At 41.3% G+C, this 25,762-nt stretch overlaps 1 protein-coding gene across 1 annotated transcript in view; it reads right to left on the bottom strand.

The window, feature by feature from the left end:
• The window catches only part of LOC311261909 (serine/threonine-protein kinase Nek9-like), a gene marked incomplete at its 3' end in the record, with an annotated part of 297,004 nt that overhangs the window by 219,655 nt on the left and 51,587 nt on the right, over positions 1-25,762 (bottom strand). Inside the window, exon 6 of the mRNA XM_084360923.1 lies at positions 2,428-2,540. Coding sequence (XP_084217049.1) covers positions 2,428-2,540 — 113 coding nt within the window. The remainder of the gene's footprint in view (positions 1-2,427; positions 2,541-25,762) is intronic.

Below are 25,762 nucleotides of genomic sequence, written 5' to 3'. Positions count from 1 at the left end.
ACTGTGTGTGATGATCTGCTGTGGTTATCTGGTGGTTTCAGAGTCATGCCCTTTACTGTCCCTCTGCTATTTACCCACCAGACACACACAGCTTGATAAATGTTTTGTCTGACCTTCTAAATTTGTTTTCCTTCCTCTTAACTGTGATTTTATTTCCCTTGGACAGGCCAGACTGTGTGTGTGGATGTGTGGATGTGTGTGTGTGTGTGTGTGTGTGTGTGTGTGTGTGTGTGTGTGTCTGTGCATGTGTGGATGTGTGTGCAAGACTGTCTACTTATTTGTCTTTTTGCAAAGTAAAAACAAGATCCATATCCAGAAAGATAAAATCTATCCTCTTCCTATTGCAAATTACTTCCATCATAACCTCATTTCAATAAACGAACCATTGAACAGGCAAAGAATTGAAACAACTACTAATAGCAGGTCCCCAACAGCCACTGACCATCCATCTAATGTAGCGTGTGTCTACTTCTGTCTGGAAAGGGTTAAAGTCGCCACAGGCCAGAGCAGAGTCAACATCGGCCACGGCTTGGCTGGCCTACCCTGCCAGATCAATATCTGCAAATAATAAATTAGCTCCCCAGAGGGGTCGCACTAAACCTTCAGCAACACTGCCCTGGAAAAGTCCACAATTGGTGTGTGCGACACTCAATAAGCCAGGTGAATGACTGTGCAGGGGCACATCTTTAGCACTCCATAATAGAAAATTAATGGTGCTCAAATCAGTGCTGAGGGCACCCTGAGGGTTACCTAATAGGCCTAGTTAGAACTGTCATCCCTCCCAGAGTCGCCTAAAATATCACATGCAAACACGGGGAGCCAAGAAGAGAGAGAGGAATGGGGGAGATATGGATGCATGCATGCATGCAAGCCTTTGTGGGTGGGTGGATGGGTGGGTGGGTCAGCAGGGGGTAAGGGTGTGTTGTGTTTATTGATTCATTTAGTGAGAAATGTTATTTTGAATTTGGAAGTGAACAGAAACTAAAGCGGTCAGACCAAACCTAAATATCATAATTGAAGTTATTTTCAATCCTTGTTTTTCACTCCTGACTGAGCTGAATGCATCACTGTCTCGTGCTTGGACTGTTTGTCAACATTTTTATGAGCCTATTAACTTGTTTTTAGCACACACCTGTTTGTGAGTCTGACAAGTAGATTTCCACTCCTCCTAACTCCTCTTTCAGTCCACATTTGAATATATTTCAGTTCATCTCAGCACAAGACAAGAGTAAGCACACCATGAGTTCATCTTTCAAGGAATACTGTGAATCAACACTATAGTGTTGCTATGGATTTGACTGCATTTTCCTGTTTGCTTGTTCCATTTGACATTAATTCATTTAGTAGTCTCAAATCTGTGTTCAAATGCTTGTCAGATATTACTTATTTTAGTCTGACTTCATTTTAAAGAATAATTCCTGGCCGCATGCACATAAAAATATCCATCTCAATTATGATGGTTGTAATATGGTTTCCTATTAAGAATTAATCATAGAAAATGATCTACTGATTTTCTTAACACCTAATCAGACTAGATTTTAAAATGATCAGATTTAGAGAAATTGCAACCGGAAGTATTTAGAAATGAAAGTAGAACAAAATATCACTCATACTTCATATATACAGTATAATTCAAATATATTAGCCCCATCATTTGCCTTTAAAACAAACCGTAAAGAAAACAAATCTATGAAAAAATAACTACATAAAAATAAACAAATTAAATAAAGCTTTTTTAATAACACAGCCACACTTATGCAGCTATATTTTAAAAAAAGAACCCGCTGCAAGTGAAAAGTCATTTAAAGTTTGTAGTGGGGAAAAAAGTGAATTCTGGAAATACTAAGTAGATGATCAAATACGATGCAGAAATATACAAGTATATCATATTGGCTGTGTTCAGGCATAAACTTGTCCAATCCACAGGGCTGTTTAAAAGCAGATCTATATGCCCAACAGGCTGGTAATGAGCCTTAAAAGCACAGCTGATCACTTATTCCAGCTGGTTTATTCCCCTTCTACACAAACACAACTATTGGGTTCAATAAACATACTTCATATTGATCCTGAGCCACCCGGCAGCACATGAAGCTCTCTTACCAACACTCAACAAGATTTATTACAACTTTGCATGCTGAGCAGAAATGAAGAGACACGCAAACACAAGCCTGTGCGCACACACAAACAAATCCACCCCCAAACACACATACTGAAAAGGCAAAGTTTAAATACCCAAATGATTTCTCATCAATGTGCCCCACACACATGCACACAACCTTTCGATTTTTTCCCTGACCCTAATTTGCTTATGCATTAATATCAGGGGGGTAGTGGCATGTGGGGAGGGGTTTGCCTCCTCATCTCTCCTCCTATTCCCCTCAGGTCTGGACTTCGGCAAACTGTCTCCTGCGTTGACACTGAACTTACCCGCATGCCGCCACACGGCCGTCCTCCAGTGCAAACAGAGTGTGTCGCTCTCCGCAGGCCACTTGAGATATTTTCAGGGATGATGGAAGGTTCTGGAACAAACGTGGTGCCAGCTGGAAAAAACATAAAGTTCCCAGTGAGGTGAAGAAACACACTGCATCTCTGAGTTGCTCTGTAGTTAAGTTGGTATACTCCATCAGCCTGGCAAATATCCCAAAGACAGCCACAGCTACAATAGATCCTCTGTGTAGATGAAGACAGAACAACGTGAACAACAGAGGGAACAAGAAAGAAACAGCATTCTCCTTTATGGTGCTGAGCTGTGTAGATCTGATGTTTTTAAGTCCCTGTGTGTATGTCTGTCTGTCTGTGTGTGTGTTCATGCCAGTGCCACAAAGAAAAAAATGAAACAGCCTATGAGAAGAAAAGAAAGCCTGGTTCCTCATCATGCGCTTGTTAGCTTGTCCAATCTATGGCAATCAGCACAGTCCCAGGGGTTGAAAGACACGAGATGCCGGGGAAAGGGAAGCCGAGGCTGAGGAAAAGATCAATACTGCACTGTGAAACAAGAAGTGTGGGCTATTTACTCTCCATTGATCTGATGATGCTGGAGAAACACCTCACTCGGCTATTAAATTGAGGGTATAAGTCTACTGTGGAGGGCTGTTTTTTCTTCCTCTCTCTTTTTCTTTCTCTCTTTCTTCACCCCAAGGTCAAGAAAAAGCTAAAAACATCCACAAACAAACAAAAATGGATCGCTTTGGCCAGGGAAAGTAATTAATCTGCATTAAAATGCCAAGGGAACAGGCACTAACTACCCATCTTAAGTGAAGTTTTGCTCAGGGCGACAAGAGACCGAGGACAGGATGGACTACTAGAGGACACGGTGATAAATACAAATAGACTGCTAGTTTTCAGCAGCGCTTCACTGGAGCTACTTCAAGCTCAGAACTGTACCTGCATAACACAATAAAGGATTAAAAAAAAAAAAAAAAGGTTATGCAGGCCCTAACGAAGGCATGTTGGTGTTAACTCCTTTCATTTAAAGGATTGTTGTGATGATTTAGGCGTTCCATAGCTTCATATCATTTTCAACAAATCAATACTTCTTGTGTCTTGGAATTGCTCTCACTAAATGTGTTTCAATAAAGTCTAGAATGGCATTTAAAGGTTAGAGGTAGTAGAGGTAGTATATGAGAGCCCTGAACTGGAAAAAGGTTTTGGAACCACAGTGACATAAAGTTGAAGGATCATCACTGAAACCAGAGCACATTCAAACAAAATTATCTGAGAACTGGTTTCCATTTCAGGCCACTGGAAAAATCATCACATCCTTTGCATTATAGATGCTATTATGTCCAGTGTCTAACTGAAGTAATAATCTAACATGTCAACATCATAACGTACATCCTTCTGAAGTCTGAAAAAAAATCTCTGAAAATCACAGACTTTGACATCGACATCATATACACCAAAACATGGAGGATAAACATAGACATTTAGTTGATGGTGAGATAAGTTTGTATTAATTCACAATTGCATATACATTTTTAATATTGTATTTGGTTGTAACTGTTGTCAACGTTGAGTGACCTTGATTAGTTAGAAAAGTCATTTATTAGCATTAACCTTGAAAACAAGTAAAGCAACGTTTTAGTGGTTTTAGCGAATTCACTGGTGCAGGAAAAAGTCTGTGACAAAATCAGTTTGTAATATAAAGCTTCAAACTTCAATGGCTATCAACATGTTGTTAAACACTGAACAATAAAATACAACACGCATTCTTTGTTGCATTCATATTACCACATAATAACCTTACAACTCATAAACACACCGAAGTCGAAAGTACGACTTCCCATCTCGGGCAATGGGACCATCCAAGAAGCACCTGAGTGCCAGGATATTTTCTATAATGCTACAAAGCTATTCAAGGCTGTTGTTTTTTTAGTCTGTGTGACAAGGCATGTATTTTTTTTATATTTACAGAAACTAATAATGACTTTCCTGATAAATGTCTAGGTAATTTAGAATTGGTTGTAAAAATAAAAAAATGTTTGAGTTTCTGATTAATCGATAACTTGTGGTTTCCAACATGTGTCCAGTGGCAGAGTTTCTGACATCCAGATATTTTTCACGGTGTTCCCTCTACGTCTATATTCGCCTTTATTCTGCTCCTCAGAGGAGTAGCCTTATTGACTGTGTGGCTGTATTACAACAAGCAGTCTCTAATGACTCCCTGAAGACCTCTCTATCCCTACTGCCCGCCCTCCTTCTCTCTCTCTCTGTCTCGCTCCCTGTGTCTCTCCTTCTCTGCCTGCTCTTCAGGCTCCAGTTCAGCAGCTAATTAACCCTCTCTAATAGCGTAGATTACATTAGCTTTGAGCTGCTCGCACCCTCCGCCGGACTCGCACTGCCACACAATGAACCCAGCCTTGCTTTACAAATCTCCCCCTTCACAAGAGCACAATTATGAATTCAAACAACTTCTTATCCACACTCACTCATCCAGGGACAGAAGCCCTCCTCTGTAGCCACCCCACTCCTCCCCTGCCGCCCACCTCCCAGGCCTTCATGCAGGGAGTAATGAGAGAACTGAAGAGAGGAGACCACACAACACGACGGCCATGAGGGGGAGAGGGATAGGTGGGGGGGAGGCCCTATTGGGTAAATCAGAGAGGTCACTATAGGTGTTTCATTGGGTGAGCCTACAGAAGCCCTGTGATAACCCTCCATCTTAACATTCCTATTCAGAGCAGAATGGAATCTTAATTACTATGGGCGGATAGAGCGAGAAGGGGGAATACCAGGACCAAATGGAGGTTTGTGCTTTAAGTGGTCAAAGAGTGGGAATTAGACGCAAGAATGAATGACTTAAGCCTCTGGAAGCTGTTTTCAACACATTGACAAAATAGCCGGGGAACTCATACGTGTAATGAAGACTTCAGATATATGTTTTTTGCAAAAGTTGCCCATAAATCAGCAATCATTTCTAAAAATCATTCTTGTTGGAACAGGAGACTATCTCACAGTATTCAGCAGCCCGGTTCAAGATTATAAGAGGATACTGTGGTTGGTTAGTCTTCTTTAATGCAGTGGAGCTGAGCTGTATAACACTACCCCTACTATGACACCGCAGGAGTCCCACCTCACTGGGAGAGTGTTCAAACCAATGGAGCACCTCGGAGCACAGGAAAGAACGCTGAATCAATGAGGAAAAATACATTTTTTTGAATTGGAGGTTTGTTCCCTCTTACAATACTTAGAGCACTTAGTGGTGTTTTATGAATGATAATGAGATGAGATATGGCTGTAGTTTAAGAAAGAAATAAAGTATGGAGGAAATGGATGTTATCTGCTCTGTCTGAATGTAAATTGGTACATTTGTAGTGAAAGGACATTCTCATGTTTCTTTGTCCGAACAAGTAATTTTCCCTCCGTCCCTCCTCTGTGAGGCTTGCCATAGCAGCATTTTCTGCAGCACAGAGCACTCTCCTTTCTATTTCAATAGGACAGCTCATTTGCTAGACTCCAAGCTCAAACTGCTGACTGGGGTTTTCAAGGCTGTGTACTTTGTGTGCTTGTGTGTGTGTGTGTGTGTGTGTGTGTGTGTGTGTGTGTGTGTGTGTGTGTGTGTGTGTGTGTGTGTGTGTGTGTGCGGACTATCGTGCGTGTTCTAAAAGAGAGGGAACAGGGGGAGAAAGGCATGAAAGAAGGATAGGCAAAATGGAGGGAAAGAGTGGGAGAGAGAACACATTGTATCATTAAGGTACTCAGAGATCATTAGATATATAAGGGCACTGCTATGCAAGGTCAGGGCTGCTGTGTTTTTCTAGGTCGGCAGAGGAGCAGTAAAACCAGTCTAATCAGCCGCTTTTCTCTCCTCTCCCCTCTCCCTTTCCACCATATCGCTCCCTTCCTCTTCCATCTAGAGGTAGTGTGGATTACAGCCCAGTTTATCCATGCCCCTGTATGTATTTACTAACATTATCAAGGCTTATGAGCCAAGGACACGGTAAACCACACAAAAGGCAAAGAAAGCCTTTGAGCTAGATATTGGCCTCATTATGGGGTAAAGTTGTTGGCTCCCTGTCTCGCTCCCAGGATGTACAAGGCTGCTTTAACAGGTGCAGCACATTGCCTGACTATCCAGTATTTTTCATTAAGGCTATCCTTTAAAGTAGAGTTTAGAAACTGGCAGTCTGTACCCAATAAAGTGTGTACGTATCAACGTGTGTCCGAAACACCAACACATGTGAGCTCCATATTTTTGTCAGCTAAAGGGGAAGGACATGGATTTTATTGAGAGGTACAGTAAATCCACCATGTATAAAAGTAACTGACCAACACCCTACAGACACCAAGACGAGGTCTCAGATGAGGTGCTTTTCTGACACAAACCAAAATGTGCCTGTTGTGGCAAGTATTGAAATTTGTCAAGCTGAGTCTGAATGTTTGGTCAGGTTCATGATATCGTTTAATTTTTCTTTAAAAAATAACTAAATAAAACAAAAATAAAAATATAAATGTTGTTGTATGGCTGTTTTAAGACAACATTTTTTAGACAACGAGAGATTTTTTGGCTTTTTTTGTTCTACGAAAAGACGTTTTTTTATGGCAAAATAAGTTATATTTCTTAAGTAGGGCCTTGTCCACATGTATACAGATATTTTGCAAACAAAAATGTTATCTGTTTCGGCCTTCACGCGCAAACTGCACAGACACATATTTTTAAAAAACATTCTCAAGTACAGATTTCTATAGACCTATGTCAGTATGGACATGTTAAAATGGAGCATTTGGTAAACAATATCATCATCGTTGTTTTGGAGACTAAAATAAATCCACAATGATAAATCCAACTCTGAATGTCTTCTGTGATTATTTATCCATTTTGTAACTTGTCGGCTAATCAGAGGAAGAGTAGGATGGGTCTTTAAGAAAAGCAGTTGGATCCATAATAACGCTGCTATGTATGAAACATCTTCCATTTACAACCAGGTTCCACGAACAGTACATGAGCGCAGGTAACTCCTGCAGGAGTCACCAGCAAATGGATGTTCAGTTCATTGTTTACCAAAAATATCAGTATGTTCAATGAATGTGCTCAATGAACTGCTGCTTCAAGTTTACATCTTCAACAGTTGTCTATGGTTTTGAATTGTTTAATTTTAATACAGTAAGATCACTTCACGTTTAGAATGACCGACTCTGGTGTTTGACATTTCATTGGTGTAGACTTTCTTGCCACCTAAGGACAAACCACTGCCGGCCTCAGATGGCAGGGAGGCAATGCTGTTGGTAATGTGGCATGTTGATCAAGATAATGATGGATAGCCTTAAAACGGACCCTCGGCTTTATAGAGATGAATTCCCTGCTTGGCTTCTTACTCAGCACTTTGGCCTTTCCCCCACTCAAACACCCTCAACCAGCCTAAGATGGAGATTAACAAAGCCTGTCTGGGAAATGGACCCAACTAAAGCCTATCAATCAAACTTGCTCCAGACAGATCAAGAGAGGAACAAATACATTCAAAAAGCATTACCATACACTATTTTTCAATGTTTTTGGTGCAATTGGAGTATCGCGGAGTAGCGATAGAAGGGGAACTGTGTGGGATGAGATGAGAAAATGAAAGAAAGAGTGTGAGGGAGAGGAACGGTGTGTAAAAGAATGCCTTTCCTGCTCTCGACCGTCTCATTAGGCTAATGTTTTTTTATAAGGCACTTCAAATGTCAAGGCATTGGTGGATTTAGTGTAAACTTAAATTCCATTACCTGGCAGGCATTAATTGCTAACTGAGCCCAGGGATCTTTCCCCTGGGGGCTCTATGTTTCCTCTCTGTCATCTGGCTAACTATTCTGTCTAGACTAACTTAGAGCACCATAATCCACCATGGGGATCAATAAACTGCACATAATTCAGCTCCAATAATGAGCTTTCACTTCAACACAAGCGCCAGCCCACTTCCCAAGGAACCGGCAGGGGCGTAAAATGATAATGTAATTATTAAAAGGACAGACAAAATGAGTAAGCACTTTCACACAGAGAGGGAGGGCGAGCCCGGCCTCAATTAGACACACTTAAAGCTATCATTGTTATTCGAGACAAAGCTAATCAAGGAGGAGATACAGGGGCATCCATTTCAGCAGGTAATGGAATGACGCTCGCTGGCTCTCCCATTTCCCCAGGCTCATGATGTTATAAAGGCCGCACTGCAGTCACGCGTGAGTGGGCACCCTTTAATGGAGTGCAATGGATGTGGGTTCATCCACCAATCAGGGATAATAAGAGGAGGGGACTTGGAATGGAGAGAAGTTTAAGATTCACTTCTCCTAATAGCAATACATAAAACCATAAGTGTGAGGGATTATTTTGCACCTGTAGTTCCCATAAGTAGTTTAGGAATAGAATTACATCATGTGTTGCAGCTATTAAAACTACTTTAATCCGGCATGAAATATTCAAATCTCTACAACGTCAGTGGATATTATTCACACACTATCCTAGCCCAACATCCAAAGATCAAAACCAGCAGCTGCCTTTTAGACCAGCATCAGAGATTTGGTGTGTGACAAATATGGTTTAACCTGGAGCCTTATCTTCTAACTGCTGTTTCGCCAATTATATGCATCCTTGAGCTCCAGTCAAATCAGGAGAAGCTAGTTTGTTTTGTACACCCAAGTGCTCCTAATTCCTCTGCAGGCTACAGGGGGTCCAGGGTGGATAAATCAGGCCTTTACGGAAGGGTTGCTCCTACTGTTTATCTGCTGGTGACATTTGCTGCACGGCCCCAACCGCACCATAATTACCCCACTTATTCACTAAACAGGAATGATGCCTGGCAGGAACCCCCTGCCACAAAGGTTGCAGGACTTAAGGCTATATTCTGTCTCTGGAGTTCAATGGCCGTGGCTTTATAAAAGGACTCTTTTCATTTGGACATCAGCATGGGTTCACTTTAGCGTGGTCTAACAGAATACAGGGGGACAAACTGACTCGCCTCGATAGCCGGAACAAAGAGCATCGCGGCTGATGAAGATGACGAATTTACAGCTGAGTGCACATGCTTTCCTAACACACGGTACACCTTGGCACACTTCTAATGTCACAGTTCCCACAGAGGACTGGCATTTGGAGCGGATTCTCCTGCCCCTGGAGCCAGCATGTTATGAGTGGGTAACTATCAATATCCTGATGAGGGAGACCGTCAAAGGGAAATGACAAAAATCTAAATTATTTTATTTACTGTCATTATTCAGACTGTATTTATTGCGCCATTACTTTGTAAAAGACAGTATAATCTATTTTTAGGATGTTATCTTGGTTTTTTCCCCTCAATCTCCCAATCACTGCCATTTTAAATGACTTATTGCTCATATTACTCATTGTCTTGAAAACACACCCAAATTCAGCTTAACTATGGAAATGCCAATTAAAACTAAGGATAGTGTTTCTCTGTTGCTTGTTGTGCAACTCGTTCGCTTCCTAGAGTTCTGCATAGTCTTATCTGTCAAAGACAGTCAGCACAGATGGATGACGAGTGACAAAGGGATATTTGGTTGAGGTTGTGCAGTAATGAGTGTCACATGACTCCCACATTCAAATTTCAGACTGCCTCTCCTGATCCTAAAGCTGCAATCAACACTGGGCCATCTGCAACACTGCAAATTAACATAATTGGTGTACATTACATGCTTATAGAGAGTACATTTTTATCCACTATTCTTCGCCCTTAACAAGATGAGCTGTGGAGATACTGGGAGAGCAACACTGTTGATTAGACACGAATAGTGGAAGCAGACAGCGGGACTTGTTGTCTTGGTGAAAATGGATGAACTGACAATCAGAGTTTGGTGAACAGCCAGGTGTGAGGGCCAGAGTGCAAGTAGGCCTGTGTGCATCTGACACAAGTACCTTCCCTACACCTGGAACTGGGGCTGAGGTGATCGACAGGCTAGCCATCTTGTCAGACAGCTCACAGACAGAACGCAGGCAACACTTAGGCCTCTTCCAGATGCTCCACCAGAATAAATTGAACTTGATTAGAATTAATCACACTCAACCATGTGCAATTTGCAAATATCAGGGAAAATATTCAAGGAAATCTGCTTAAAAGTTTGTCACAATGAACAAAAGGGGAAAACTCAACTGAACAACTGCACTGGTTTTGACAACGTGCCTTCCACATGCAGCATTTTTAACTACAAAGACAGATGTAGACATTTGGATGTGTAATTCAGGAGCCATCATTTTAATGTAGAGTGCATTTCATACTCGGGCTGTGATGGATTGTATGAATTAGCAACAATCCTGGAAAGTTTCAGCACTGGTCAGGGGTGAACTGCTTCTACATCAACTGAAGTCATCTTTTAGTTGCTTATACAGTACAATATATTACAGTCTCAACTGCTCACTTAGCCAAAGCATGGTATACGCATATGCATGGTGCACATGGGTGGGTAGCAACACGCAGGCAGCACCACTTACCATAATACAGGTTTCATGAAGCTGTACGTCAAGCAGCCTTTAAGAAGGTGTTAAGATAAAATTGTCATGATAGAGTCACACCACTCACATTAATAGAATTCATTCAAGATGAGGAGGGGAAGAAAGTTACCATAAGTTAGCCGTCTCCTTCCCTGTGTACACCATGAAAAGATGAAGTATGCAAACTGCCTGATTTTAAACTTGTATCTAATTGTCTCACGTCATGGGTCTGGGCTAGGGCATTGTTGCTTGAAGAATAAATTGGGTAATTCAATTAAAGTGCTTTCCAAAGACACATCATAAGTGATGGAGAATGACTCTAACCCAGGCCTGAACTCCGTGTCCCCCCCATCGCTCCGCCTGCCTGACAAATGGATGGCGGTGTATAATTGAAACACATTGCTGCCAGCGTAGGTCAATAACATCGCTCTTTCTGCTCACCAGCACCAGATTAACAGACTCTATTTTATCTTCCCTCAGCCTGTCCCAGCTTGACAGAGCGGGAGCGTCAGCTGCTTATCCATAAAAGAGGCCCCTTATCTTGAAAATAAACAAATACATAAAGTGCAACAGCCTGATGTCTGTCCAAGCAGTTAAGGGCTACTTAGTTTAAGGCAAACATGTGGGCAGTGTTTTGTTTAACACATCATCATATGAGATGAAGCACAGCTGTCACTTCAGAAAACCTGGACAGACATTCTCCCCAGTTGAGAAAACAGGGACATTTTCCATGAACAAAATTCTGGACTTTTATTATTAATTTATTACTCCGATTTTTTGCACACAATCACATAGATATTTTTTATTTATTTTTCCTGTTGAGATTTTACTTTTTAAATCCAATCACTTCCCAGCAAAATAACTCAACAATGTGCCACCAGTAAGACCAATGTCATTCAGTGTCATTCATCATTGCCTTTGGACAATGAGTACATTGTGATGGCACTAAATAATTAACATTTTTGACAAAAAATTAAGAGACCCTTGCTTCCATCAATGTATAATGCAAAGCCATCACTGTTTATGCATGATAAACATTGAAGATTAATTAGCTTAAGCACAAGTGTAATATGAAGCTAAAATGGGTGATTATATGTATTTAAGCCCAGGCAAACAAATCTACTGGCTTAAATTAATTTGATAAACAAATGGGAAAAGTAGGGTTAAGGTTCAAGGGTAAAAAACTCCATTATCTCCCATTCCTCACTCTGTGCTTTCATGTAATTATATGTTAGGTTAGACAGAGTTAATTGAATCTGGTCCATTCAATTTGTTTACAGTTTAGCCATAAGGATTGGAAGTAATAATTCCCGACTTTCAACATCAGAGTAAATGAACAAGTAGCCGCAAAATAAATTCCTGTAGGGCGTACGTGCACACAGATTTGTGTATATTTGTGCGGCTGTTTATGTGCACCTGTAGGGAGCATGCATGTAAAAAACAAGTCTGTATGTATTTTTGTATAGTTTGTGTTTACACATGTTCCCACATGGAACACACACAAATTAGCCATGGACGGATATTCAATTAAGTCCTTTGTCAGTGGTCTATGTAGGGGCGGGACAGGATGCACAGTACAGTAATCCGTGATGAACAACAAGGTGGCAGCTCCATTGTCTGTCTGACGGATAGAAATTACTTGCAGGCGTCCTCGACCAACAGATTAGACCACTGTTGGGGGGTGAGATAAGATGGCAGCCAGCGGTATGGAAGGTGCCTCCTCTTCCAGCTCAAACAATGCCTTTAATCCATTTCCTTCTCACAATCAGGTTGTTTGACATTACTTTTCAGCTTCCCACGCATTCATTCTCTGCCTCTTTCCCTTCACCTTTCATCAAGGGGAAGGCTTAAAGCAGAAGAGACTTCATCATGTAAATTAATTTGTGCATTATGTTAGAAGACCCAAAGCAAATGTCGAAGAGCCTTTCTCTCTACCTTTATTAAAAGTATTACAATTTGACATTTTTTTCTTCTTGTCCTATTTGGCTTTCAGTCTGAGTAACTCCTGGCCAGATGAGTTATATGGCTAAGCACAATTTTGTGCTTAATTCATTGCTCACGGCCTGCTTGTATGCCAGCCAGAAGGCTCTGTCCTTCCTGTCAGTAATGTACTTCTTCATATTATTTTATTATTGAATCACGACCTTGGCGAGGTTGCTTTCAGTAGAATGAAATCAAAACTGTATAGATTCACATTGTAGAGGTCTGACCTTAAAAGCTGTCAATAGAGGATTCAACAAGTATGTTAAAAACAATATGGTTGAAAAGAAATCATTGCAGAAAAATAATACAGCCTCTCTTCAACAAAACTTTAAGTACTGCCTCTCTAACATGCACTCCTCTCTCTTCAACTGAAGTTCCACTTGCGTAACTTTTTCTAATTTAACACACTTAACACATAATTCACTGTGTTCTAGACCTGTAAGAAACATTGATGACCTGACCAAAATTAGCTGCAGGTAAGTACAAGAACCTTGAAAGTACCTCAACATTGTGTTAGACTATATACACCATGTTCAACATGAGGAGGATGAAGATGTATGAAAATCTATCTACGTAAATCTATACTCGATATAAAATAATATTTCTGTCTTCAAAACTCTAAATGGCCTTCATCAAATGCACCTGTAGGCAGCATACAGTAAATCCTTTAGCGCTTTTAATGGATTTCGGTAGAGAAAGCTTGTGCAAGTGTGTGCCAGCAGTTTGGTATGTAAGTGTTCATGTATGGACCACCTCCTGTAAGCATTGATCAACCACATCCTCAAACATCCTCGCTATGTTGCCAGAAGGTTCCACCAACAGCTGTTTGTTCCAGGGGCAACTGCCTATTTTAAATTTGCTTAAGTAAAAATGATTATTGCCAATTAGATGCCCATTAATTGTGCAAGCATGGGATGCTGCCAGCTGTTTACATAGGGGAGAAAAATAGCCCTTCTTATTTAATTTCTCAACAGCACAGTCTTTCTCTGCCAGCCACGAAACATATAATTATTACACACAAACACGTACAGTACTGTAAATTAAAGAGTGACAGAAGAAAGAGCTGTGAAAATACTGTATATCAAAAGGAAGTGAGTAAGGGAGTGATTGAGCAGTGTTTCCTAAGAAGGTAGTTCTAAAGAAAAAGTAAGTTTCCATGGATTAGGAGAAATATTTGTAAAGAGAATGGATCTACTGTGTAGGAGAAGCCGAAGCTGTGCTTTAAGCAAAGTTCAATTCAAATCAATGCATTGAACCAAACCAGACTAGCTTTTTTTCTGTTAGTGTCATCCAGAATATGTTTCCATGGCAAAGTGAGAGGTGACTGACTCACTACTGTGAGTGGTGTACCTGGCCAAATTGACGCCTGACAGAGTTTCACATGACCTAAATAAACAACACCAATGTACCTTCACAATTTCAGGGATACCTTATGACAAGAAATCAACCAATTTCAACATTAGAATACATTAAAAATGAAAACTAAAAGTTTTGTCCGTCTTTAGCCTACCTAAGCAGAACTTTACACCTATACGGTGCTGAACTGTTGCTGAAGTTGTGATGAATGGTTGTCAGCTGCTCTGGCAATCTGGATGGCTTTAACTTGACCCCACAACAATAGCCCTGGAGCCTCAGCTAGTGCCCCAGACTGTCAGAAAGAGCTGAATTTAGTCTTTTCAATGGTTAGCGTCTGACCCGGGCACAGCTTGCTGAGTCTTAAAGCAGCGCACTTTTATTCCCACAAGCGCAGCCCCTGCTCAGCCTTAGCTTAGGCTTCCAGGAAGAAGCATCTATCGCAGGTGTCATTAGGTTACCTCTGACCCTTTTCCGAGCCGACCCTATTAGAGGAGTAGAGACTGGACGCAACCTGTCTCACCTCTAAAGATGCACGCTGAGCTAGCTGATGCTGCAATTGTGAGTAGACTAGAGGGATAAATAGCATTCAAGCTGCCATGCGAAGCCCTGCGAAAGACTGTAGAAAAGATAAATGAATGTTGAAATCGAGGAAAATTATTCAACCATTTACAACCCCTGCTAGCACATCACTGTTATTCTATTTGTCTTTCACCACTTAAACTGTAAAATCATACAGAGTGCTGCGACCATTTCTCTCTCCGGTTTGTTGCCTCACTTCCACAAAATAACACATCATTGGACAGATAGCATCAATTCTGCCCACGGTAATCCCAGCACCTCTGGTTGTATCACTCATTCAATTTCAGCCGCCGGCTACAGCAAACATTACACACTGCATCAAGATTACCGGAGAGAGGCAGAATGGGGGAGAGAAGAGGGGGAAAAAAAGGCCTGTATCCATCATGTCATGATGCCCCTGTTATTGTGACAGATCAAATTCAGTGCAGTGTGTGTGCATGTGTTCAAGTGTGTTTGTGCGTGCATGTGTGTCCTGTGTCTGTCTGTGACGGATTCAAACCGTGGTCTAGGGCTGGCGTGATCAGCATCCGTCTGACTGTAGATGTTGTGAGTGGATTTGTGAGGGTTGCCTGACTTATAGATGACCTCCTTTATACAGTAGCTGGGGCCCTAGCCGCCATGCTTGTTTTAGCTGCTGCAATTAACCTTGTGTGGTTATAACCCTGCAACCCCACCCACTTAGCTGAAGGGCAGAGAGAGAAAGAAAAAAGAAAAACTGGCAGGGAAGGTGATTGAAGAACAGAGGTAAGAGACAGATGAGAAACAGGTGAATATATAGGGCAAAAATGTAGGGCAAAAATAGGTGAGAAAAAGAAATGCCTGAAAACAAAAAGAGAGTCCAGGAAGAGCTTAACAAATTTAATGATGTGGGAGCTCGAGTATGGAGGAGATTGGTGCTTTGGTTGCTTTCCTGCCTGCCTGACAGACTGGCTGGCTGCCTGCCTGGATCATTGGTTGGTTTGCTGTACTGTGTCTCTCCTCTGGGGGACATGGGTTTGCAGTGCCGGCCTTTGAGAGCAGGGGGAAAGATGAAGAGGCAGTGTCAGGCTGCCTTTTAATGGTCAGGAGTGTGGTTAGTTCCACTGACTCAGGCCTCTCCCCCGTGATGCCGGGTCCACTCCACATAACTGGCCATAATTCAACTCATTTGGCAGTTTGAGGTCTCAGAGGTCTAGGGATAAAAAGTGTGGAGAGGCCTAATGGCAGACGGAGGGACCAGCTGAGGGCACTTCTTACGAGATCTCCACAGGAGAACATTTCTGGAGCAGACCCTGGAAACCACAGCGATCCATTAGCAAGTGAACAGGAGGAGCAGGAAGGGCGAGAGGAGACAGACATGGGGATGGAGACCTTTGCAGATCTGCAGGTATGGTATAGGTGGTGTGGCAGTCAAGTGGGTTAAATTTAAAAGTCCTCTGCTTTCATATCAATTCAACTTTCTTAAACTTCCAAGCTATCAACGAATACACTAATAAATACTTTGCATTTCATAAATGCAAAGTAAAAAAAACACAAAAAACTGCTCTATCCATGTCATGAATACAAGACTGTTTACTTAATAAACAATAGCTCAGATTAAGCACCTCACAAAGACTACCAACTCAAGTGTTTGCATACTATATGCAGTGTTTCCTCCTGCCATTGCCTTGGGGGAGGGCACCGGCACTTGACCCCCCGCAGCCCCTGGAAGAAACTTAATATACTATTTGTAATGCAGTGAAATTTTCACATTCAGAGACATATATGTTCAGAGGCCTGTGTTTAGAAATTTTATTTTGAAATGACGGGTGTGTTTCCACTTCCACTGACAATGCAAAATCTGATATTACTGCTCTAAGATTGAAACAGCACAGTAACTCAGTTCTGTATTCTATAATGATGGTAAAGACTTATAACTAGCCTGTTCAGTAATTGATGAAAACTCATTACTATACTGTAAGTATTATAAAAGCTTCCCAACAAGAGTAAATAATAATGTATAATTTAATCCATATAAAAGGAAATGTGGACAGAACTGAACTAAAACGTGGAAAAATGGGCACATACACAGACGTGATATCTGAAAATAACTCATGAGTCAGTGTCTTTAATCTGTTGCTGTTGAATGGGACAGCGATGGAGTGAAAGGTAGACTATGCATAATTTCTTAAAAACACAATGTATAGACTAAATCTCTCTCAATCATCAGTTATGACCCACTATAAGTATGTGGCAGTGTTTGTTTCTGCAGAGAACCTTCCCTTTGCTTTTTTTTTTTTCCCCCTTATTTTGCTGTGTTGAGGATGTTTCTTTGCATCAGAGCGCAACCAAACCCAAGCAATGGTATTTGATGGCCTTGGAGTAAACCATTGACTATCTTTCACCTGAATCGGTTACTGCACCTTTGAATGGTGTGTTTACAAACAGCAATCGACCAATCCTGTATAGTATACCTTTAAGTGATGCTGTTTGAAAGGAAATAACCACAGCAATCTGTTGGTGAATGTTTACAGGGAGTAGCCACCAATATAGTGAATCTCTGTGGATGTACAGGGTGCTATGCCTCCTAAGGGGTATTAATTAAGATGTTGAAGGAATAAGTGATATGGGACAGCGACGGGGCACAGTGTGTGTTTGATAGGAGAGAGGATATTTTGGCAAATTCCAGTCTGGGCATGTTTTTGGGGGCCCCCTTGAGAAGGCATAGTGAGAGCATCTGTGAGGTAGAGAAAGAAAGAAAGAGATTTATTTGAATTTGTGTGTGTCGGTGTGTGTGTGTTGACGCGTCTTTGTGTAAATGAGCGAGAGCCCTGCTGACCCCAAGTTGGAGTGTTCTAGCTACACAATTAAATGGTGTTGAAGCATGAGAATGAATAATCAATCTGCTTTATTATCACTGATGTAAAAATTATAATACTGGTGAAAAGTGGCAAAGAAGGTTAGAATATTTCCTTATTCTCACAAAAGCCTTTAACAGAATTACAGAATTCTGTGTGCTTGATTTATTTGTATTTTGTGAATAGTTTCAACTTGTCGAGGAAAAAAAATAGGTAAGTCATACAGTGTTCTGGCATGTTCTCACAAAAAGATTATTCTGTCCAACTGAAACATGTCAGTTGAGTATTACGCTCGGACATACCTCAATTTGCTCATATGCAGGAAGCAGACATCATCATTGTATCATATCAAGATGGGAGGACGAGGGAGGAAAATGTTTAAATTTGACAAAGGGAGAGGTTTTCCAGTCCAAGTGGGTATAATTTTGGGATTAGGATTCGCTGTATGCTGGTTAGGGAACATGTATATGATGTGAAGGTTAATCACAGGCTACAGTTTTGTAATGCTAGTCGTCACTGCATTGCAGTGCAATCAGGACTGTGAGAAAATAAGTGGGTCACAATGCGAGACCTTGATTAAAATCGCGGTGATTATAGTGCGGCTTCAGCTCTGATTTTGTGGGTTTCCTAACATCTGTCCTCGCGAGGAGGAACCCAGATGAATGAAAATACACACACAATATAGAAGTGTAAGCACGCCCGCAGATGCTCCGTGGGTGCGTACACGTGCATGCTCCCACTTCATAACGCACAGATGTGTTCATCCACACAAAAAAACAACCGTGAAGCCTCATACAGCGCTTTCTACATACTGTACATTCTATGGCTTCTTTGTCTATTTTGACAAATCACACTGAAAATGTATAGTGTAGGAATTGTCTCTTACAAAATTATTTTTCCTTGACTAATTATTTCTCTGTATCATTAAGATATTGAAATTATACAATTGAATTATACAGTATAATGGAAAATTATACTGGCAACTTTGACACTAAAGACTTCTGTATGTCTTCTCTGCTGATTATAATCAGCTTTACTTAAAGCAACAAAAACAGTAGATGCACTTTTTCACACTAAATGCATAATGTTGATGGTGATGGCTCAAAGAGCTTATACAGATACATAATTACATCTTACAAGTGTAAAAAGACCAAATAAAAAACAACGTCACAAATATGAGTTTTACTCTCGCCATTAACAAAAATACGTGCTATCTTCTATCATAAAGGGCACAGTATCAGGTATGATAAATTGAATATTGCATTGAGTGATAGCGCAAAGGTAGAATGGCTGCATGATCGATAGAGTTTTTCCCTTTTGTCTCCTGTTCCTGCCAAGTTCGTTATGTGAAAAACAAAGCACAGGGTGAGGGAAACAGTGCTCATGCCATTTAACAGCAATGTGAAATCAATATATATTCTGAAATGGCAGGAAAAAACATCATTGTAAACTAGTTATTGACGTGTTAAAGTAATTTACACTTGCTAGTACAAGACAGATCGTGGCAATATTTATTTAGCTGGCAAGCTGGCAGTGGGAAAACGATACGGCAGCTGCAGCTATCGCCAGATGCTGGTGTTACAATGTCCGTCCATCAAATCGTCCCCCTCTACCCCCCTCTTCCTACTCTATACCCTCCTCCTTCACTTTCCCAAATGGCTGGCTCCCTTTTCGCTGCAACCTGACAGTCTTAAAACAACTGTATAATTAGAGCTGCATCTGTCACACAGGTTTATTCTGGCTTTCAGTTTCGGAGTCGCAGGCTGCAGGAGACACTTAAGGACACAACACCAGAGCAAAGGGAGGAACGGACAACAAGACTTTGGCCCACAAACACTCTTTGTTCACTTTTGTAAATGTTGGATATGAAGATTTTAAATTAGCAACAAAAAAGATTTTACATTTATGAAGTGCTGCTGCAGATAGAGTTGTACAGTTGGGAGAAACACCTAATGGCATATCATCAGACAACATCTGAACAATGCAATTAGTCTAATCCAGTACACGACCTCGTGCAAGCCACATAAAAAAAGCTAAAGGGTGGGGGGAAAAAAAGAGGAAATACGCAGCTGTATGCTGAGCTATCCCACTATCAGCTGCTGCAATTAGGGAGCACAATGTAAAATGTCACAGTGGATCTGTATCATCGGCAGCCCTGTCACAGGAAAAGGCCAGGAGGAGTGGAGGAGAGGGGAAACGCAGAGTACAGTGAATCCCATCGGCCAAGCCTGTTTCAGTAACATGAGAGGGAAGATCGTGTAACGTTATGGCAGGACATCTATGGGAGTCCAGTTCAGATGCTGTCATGTCAACCCACTCCTATTAGGGAGGGACAGAGGCAGACAAAATATGATTAACTGGCAATATGCATTAGTCTTCTGCAGGTTGATGAAACGCAAGAGGGCAAAAGGTGCACGTGAGATGGGGTTAAATGTGCATGTGTATAGGTGTGCATAAAATCATGAAGTATGGACAAATGTATGAATGTGCACACAATGATAAGAATGCAAATATTGAAATAAACTGAGAAATGCTTGATATGGTGTACTTTTTAAGAATGACTATTTAAAAAAAAAACTTAAAGAATTAAAGCTTTTTGAAATGTCTTACTCAAATTGCTTATATCATTGTATAACACTGACTCATTATGTTGAGGAAGAGATCAGAGACCAAATATAATGAAATCTGCTTCAAATTGAACCAGATTAAACAGTTTTCCTCCACCGTCCTGACTGAATTGCTTTCCCCGCTACCATTTTCTGTCTATATTAGGAAAATAATGGTGACGAAAGATGCCTTTTAATTTTCAGCTCAGCATCATTTTGACATGTGTAAGTGATGACTCTCCACAGGACATAATAAATCATTTGCAGATTTCCTCGTGGTTTTGATCAAGTTGAGATGGCCAGACTTCTGCTCAGATTCATTACATTTGGGGAGCAGATTGAAAGCATGCCTAGGCATGCTCTCTGTTATTGTCATTATACACCCTGCATGAGCTTCTGAGCAACTGTAGAATTATCACCTCCGCACAAGCACACGCAGACTCACACTGGCAGATATATGTGTTAACACAAACACATGAGATGCAATTATTGTATTTGTTTGAAGGGAATTTATATCTTTGTCTCTTGTCTATGTTAGAGGCTATGATCTCTACATTGTCAAAAACATGAAGCACAATTGATAGTATTTAGGGACAGAATGGGGAACATATGAAATATTGTGCCACCTTGCTTAAACAGTACTATAAAACAGAGTCCTCACATGAGGGACCACAGCATAATGTAAGCTCCCTCTAGTGGCTTTAGAGTAAATTGCAACTGCTGGTCATGGTATGGGAAAGAGTCCTGCACTTCTCTGGTATTGCTGAAAATCATAGGTAAAATTTTGACTTCAGTTTGGAAATCTCAGCTTCAATTAACTGTAGATGTTTGTTTTGCAGAGCTTTTGACCGGGTCACATATGTAATTGTGTATTTAAAAAAAAGTAGAATGGGAGTATTTGAAAACATTAGTTAGAATGGCTAAAAGCAGTACAGTATGTGCGTGTTTGTGTGTTGTGCAGGAACAGCTGCCTGCCGAAGGAGACAGTGAAGGTTCACTTACAGTACCACAGAAACCCCCCAGCTGGGCTTGCCACTAAGGAACGGAGATGCCCAGGGAGAAAGATAAAGAGAGGGAGATGTGGAGAGAGTTCGAAAGAGGGAGCAAAAAGAAAGAGGGGAAAAGAGGAAGTATGTGAGAGAGAGGGAAAGTGGAGAGTGCGTGTATTCATATTTCGCCTATTTTGCCACAAGCTCTTCAAAGGCTACATCTAGCCTACAACACATCTGGGAATGAGAGTGAAAGTTGAAGAGTTCCTCCTGCTCTTCTCTCTTCTCCCCGAACCCATTTTGCTGATTCCTCCCTTTTTCCCTCACCACTTTCCTTTCAGCCCGCATCTCTCCATCTCTTTCCTCCCTTCATCCTCCTGCACACAAAACTTGGCAGCTGTTGTCCAGCCGACCGCTCCTTGACATCAATTTCACTAGTTTTGTGTGTTTTTCTTCGGATTGAAATAAATAATTACACCCTTATTTAAAATCATGCACATTTCCACGATTCCACTGATTTGCTTTAAATTCAAGAACAACATCAGTCACACCAATAAACAAAAAACTTAAGTAGGACAGTGTCTAACAGCAGTGTGAGTCATTTGGAAATCACCTGCACCGGTTGTCTAAATATGAGACTGTCTGGGGCAAGAGACATCAGCGGATCTAGGCTTTTTCTATAAACACAGAACACAGCAGAATGTTCAGAGAGTGAATACTGATATGGAGCCCTGTGATTCCTCTGAAGAGGCGTCGGCAGGTTAAGAGGATACCTTTTCTCTATATATTTCTACTGTTTTAGTCACGGCTGTGTCTTCTTTCCAATTTCACTTTTTTTCCCTCTATCTTCCTTTCTTGCCAAGGTTTATCCCTGAGGTGTCCTCTGGGGCTACCTACTGGATAAGCCATTTGAAATGCATTTTCTAAAGAACCTTCCGTTCCATTTTTGAACTGCTGCTATCTCTCAAAATGTCCTTAAGAAAAAGTGTGAGAGAAAGAATGGTAGCAAATGTTTTAAAGTACTCTTGCTGTACTTTTTCTGTGTAGTTTACTCATACAGAAAGACGCCATAGTTTCCCAGCAGCAGTGTGATTCAGACTTCTGGGACTGTGATCTGTGCTGGTGGGTACTGCAGAATGTGACCTGCTCTGAGGGAAACCTCCACTGTGCCAGTATTGTGCAGCTCAACAGGGGCTGATGGAAAGGCCAAGCACATAGGGCACAGGAGGAATTCGGGTGAGATCATCCACTGGCTTAAGTTTCTCCTTAACCCTTTACGCAGGATGTTATTAGATGACATTATCGGCACAAGTTACAAGGTGGTGAAACAAGGAAATAGGTTGATTTTAATCAGGATTATTTGAATGACGGTATAACTGATTCAAATGAAGTATGTAATCTCACTCACTTTGACTTTTGGCTAAATGACATAAAACATATTTCCATTATTTTGACAGATTTTGCAAGTGTGAATGGTAAATCTTGCATTTCCTTTTCACTGAAAAAAATATAAAAATGATGATGATCTGTAATGTAAATGTAATGATCTGATTTTTTCTGGGGTCTGTACCAAAAAAGCATGTTCCCTCAGGTCGGACGAGTATGACTTGTAGGCCTCTGTAACACAACAATGCTTCACTTATAATGGTATGTTGTGACATATTTTACCTTTATCAAGAAATTGAAGCTCCTGTCAATTGGATATATTCGGACACTTTTAATATATATTTTGCCACTTTGACACTTTTTGCAATATTGTGATTTCGATAATATTTATATTATTGTTCAGCCCTACTATAATTTAAATGAGGTTGGCCTGATATTAGGAAATATAGAGTTTGATCCAATTATGATTTGTTGACACACATTAGTACACAACATTTAAGTGGACCCTTCACTGTTGGTTGTTTACATATTAAGTAATGCACTTCTTGCCCAGTATCTCAAAGTATCTGAAAAGGGCAATCCATAGACCTAAAGCCTTGATCATAAAGTGCATCACTGTGCCACATCATGGACTGCAGCCTACTCTGTCAACCAATTATGCCAATTATAGCCAGAAACCCCTGTGGTGTTTTGATAAGACCTTCCACAATTTCTTCCAATGAAGCAATTTGTTCCAGTATTTGTTTACAGAGAGAGGCTGTGACTCGCAGCAAAAATAATATTTGTTATCTCCATTTGCCATCAGAGCACAGTGAATCCACCACTGGCTAATCTTAACCTGGCTTTCTCATTGAGGTTTAATCTGGTCATGGCAACTTAGCATCTAGTATGGAGAGTGTGTGTATGTGGGAGGGTGTCTGTGTGTGCATATGTGTGTTTGCATTTGAGGACGGTGCAGAGTAGAGAGATAGACAAGCCAGTCATTCCCCGCCTGCCCCCTCCCTCCCCCCATCCATGTCAAGAACCAATCACGTGTGAAAACTTGCCTTAACTTCCCGTGCCTGTGTGACTACAGCGTCAGAGAGAGTTTGACAGATCTGTGCGCCACGGAGGCGTCTCCCCGCCATTTGGCATGCCATGCGCGTCTGGTGCGCTGGAGACTGCCTGTCAAACGCCTGTGAGTCGGTGGCGCAGCCAGGGACCCTACGGAGCGCCAGATGGGCCATTAAGGTAGTATTAATGTAGATGCCATCGCTTTTCTCCTCTGACTGGGACATGCTCTCTCGAACTGCGAGCAGCTGCTGCCATTTACTAGGACAGCTTCCTGCTAACTTTGGCCAACTGGCATCACCACTGACTGGCTCTCAATGTAATGATACACTTTTTCTTCCTACTATACCTGTGACTTTTATCTTTCTTTCTCCCCCACCCTCCCTTTCCAGAGGTTTTAACAGGATGGCGCTGATAACTTCCAGCTTTCCTTGCTGACACACACTCCTGCACATTCAGACAGTGGTTCCCTCTCCCTTTCTCTCACAGACACACATGCACACATAAAAAAACAACAGCAGCCTAATAGGAGTATAGAAACTGGATCTATCTGTACACCCACTCTTAAGCTCATAATCAAGGCATGATATTCAGTGGTGTACGGTTATTTCTGTTTATGCCCTACTGAGTGCTAATATCATGCTTTAATTGAGAGAAAATTGGCTGTTGGCAAGAAACAGAAAAGAAGGTTACCAAAACCCCAACCATGGATAAGTGTTGCAATCAGTAATATTCTATTTAGTTAAGTAGCCTAAAATGGGATGTTTTGAGATCATTATTCAAATCACATTGACAAAATCCTATTATGAGAATTAGTTTTCCAGAAGGAAATGTACAGAATTATTGATGTGTAATAAATGTGCTTTCAGCATTACATACACTTGGGGCAAATTAGGAAACAGTGGGGCATATGATTCAAACTGAAACAAGGTCACAAACACCATATTCTCCCATCCACACTGAGAAAATAATGCATATTTCAAGTGCAAACTTCGCACTTAATAGCAAACAATGAAGAATGCATTAAGTGCAACAGAAGTAGTCACACTGAACTGTTTCAACAGTGTGGCCCTAAACATTGAAAAGGTGCAGGATCTCCAGAGGCGCAGGTTAGCCTTCCTACACAGTTGAGACTACCTCCCTCTGTTCCCTCTGTTCCCTGTCTCTCACTTGCCTTGCCTCTCATTTTTCCGCAGAGCCCAAGCATCCTTTGAGGTGCCCCAGGGGGAGATGAGCATAGTAGTTTAGGTCGCTGTACACCCACACTGAGTTCCCATATACTGCATCAGCCTGTAACTGCAGTGTAACAATAGACAAGTGATAGAAGTATATACCATACAGCGACTTTATTGTCTGCCAGCCTCTCACCTACTTTCTCTCTCAGCAGCATCAGTCTGACAGCGAGACATGGGGGAGGGCCGTCTATGTGCGTGTCTCAAGAGGCAGCTCAGACAAGGACTACAGGGTTGGCATCACCGGTGGTCAGTGTTGAAATCAAACGCACCGTCACCGAAGCGCAGCGAACACTTATGCTCCCGCACAGCCGTTAGTGTACATGTGGTATCAAACTGACACTTTCTCCCTTGGCTGCTCCTGACAAGGAATTTCCTCGTCGAAAAATTAGCTGTACCTTGCCAAGAGCACGGCCGCAATTTGTACTGTTGTGAATAGATTTGATTCAGAGAAGATGAGATAAACATTTATTGTGTAGAATAACAATATGCAGGCCCAGAGGGTATAAACGCATGCACTCATATATACAGTATGAACTGTGATTTTAAAAAAAATAACATCCTTTATTGTTGATCTTATACTGTAAAATTAACATTGCACCAGCTGTCTGTCAACTCAGCCTGATTTGGAAGTAATTTCAAGAGCCTCCTCAAAAAGTCACTAATCAACCTCTTCCAACAATGCAAACCAATTTCTACATAGTTGATTGAGAACAGCAATTGCTATTTTGGTACTTGGACTCAATGAATAGGGCCAGCTTTCTATCTGGGTATCTACATGTTGAAAAAAAAGACAAACTGGCACTAATCAGCGTGTCTGCCAAGTAACCAGCGCAGCAGAGAGAACCAC

This window comes from Pagrus pagrus, assembly GCF_965226575.1.
Source record: "Pagrus pagrus genome assembly, chromosome: 8".
NCBI lineage: Eukaryota > Metazoa > Chordata > Actinopteri > Spariformes > Sparidae > Pagrus > Pagrus pagrus.
Note: the sequence above shows the minus strand (reverse complement) of the source record. Positions and strands in the feature narration are given on the sequence as shown.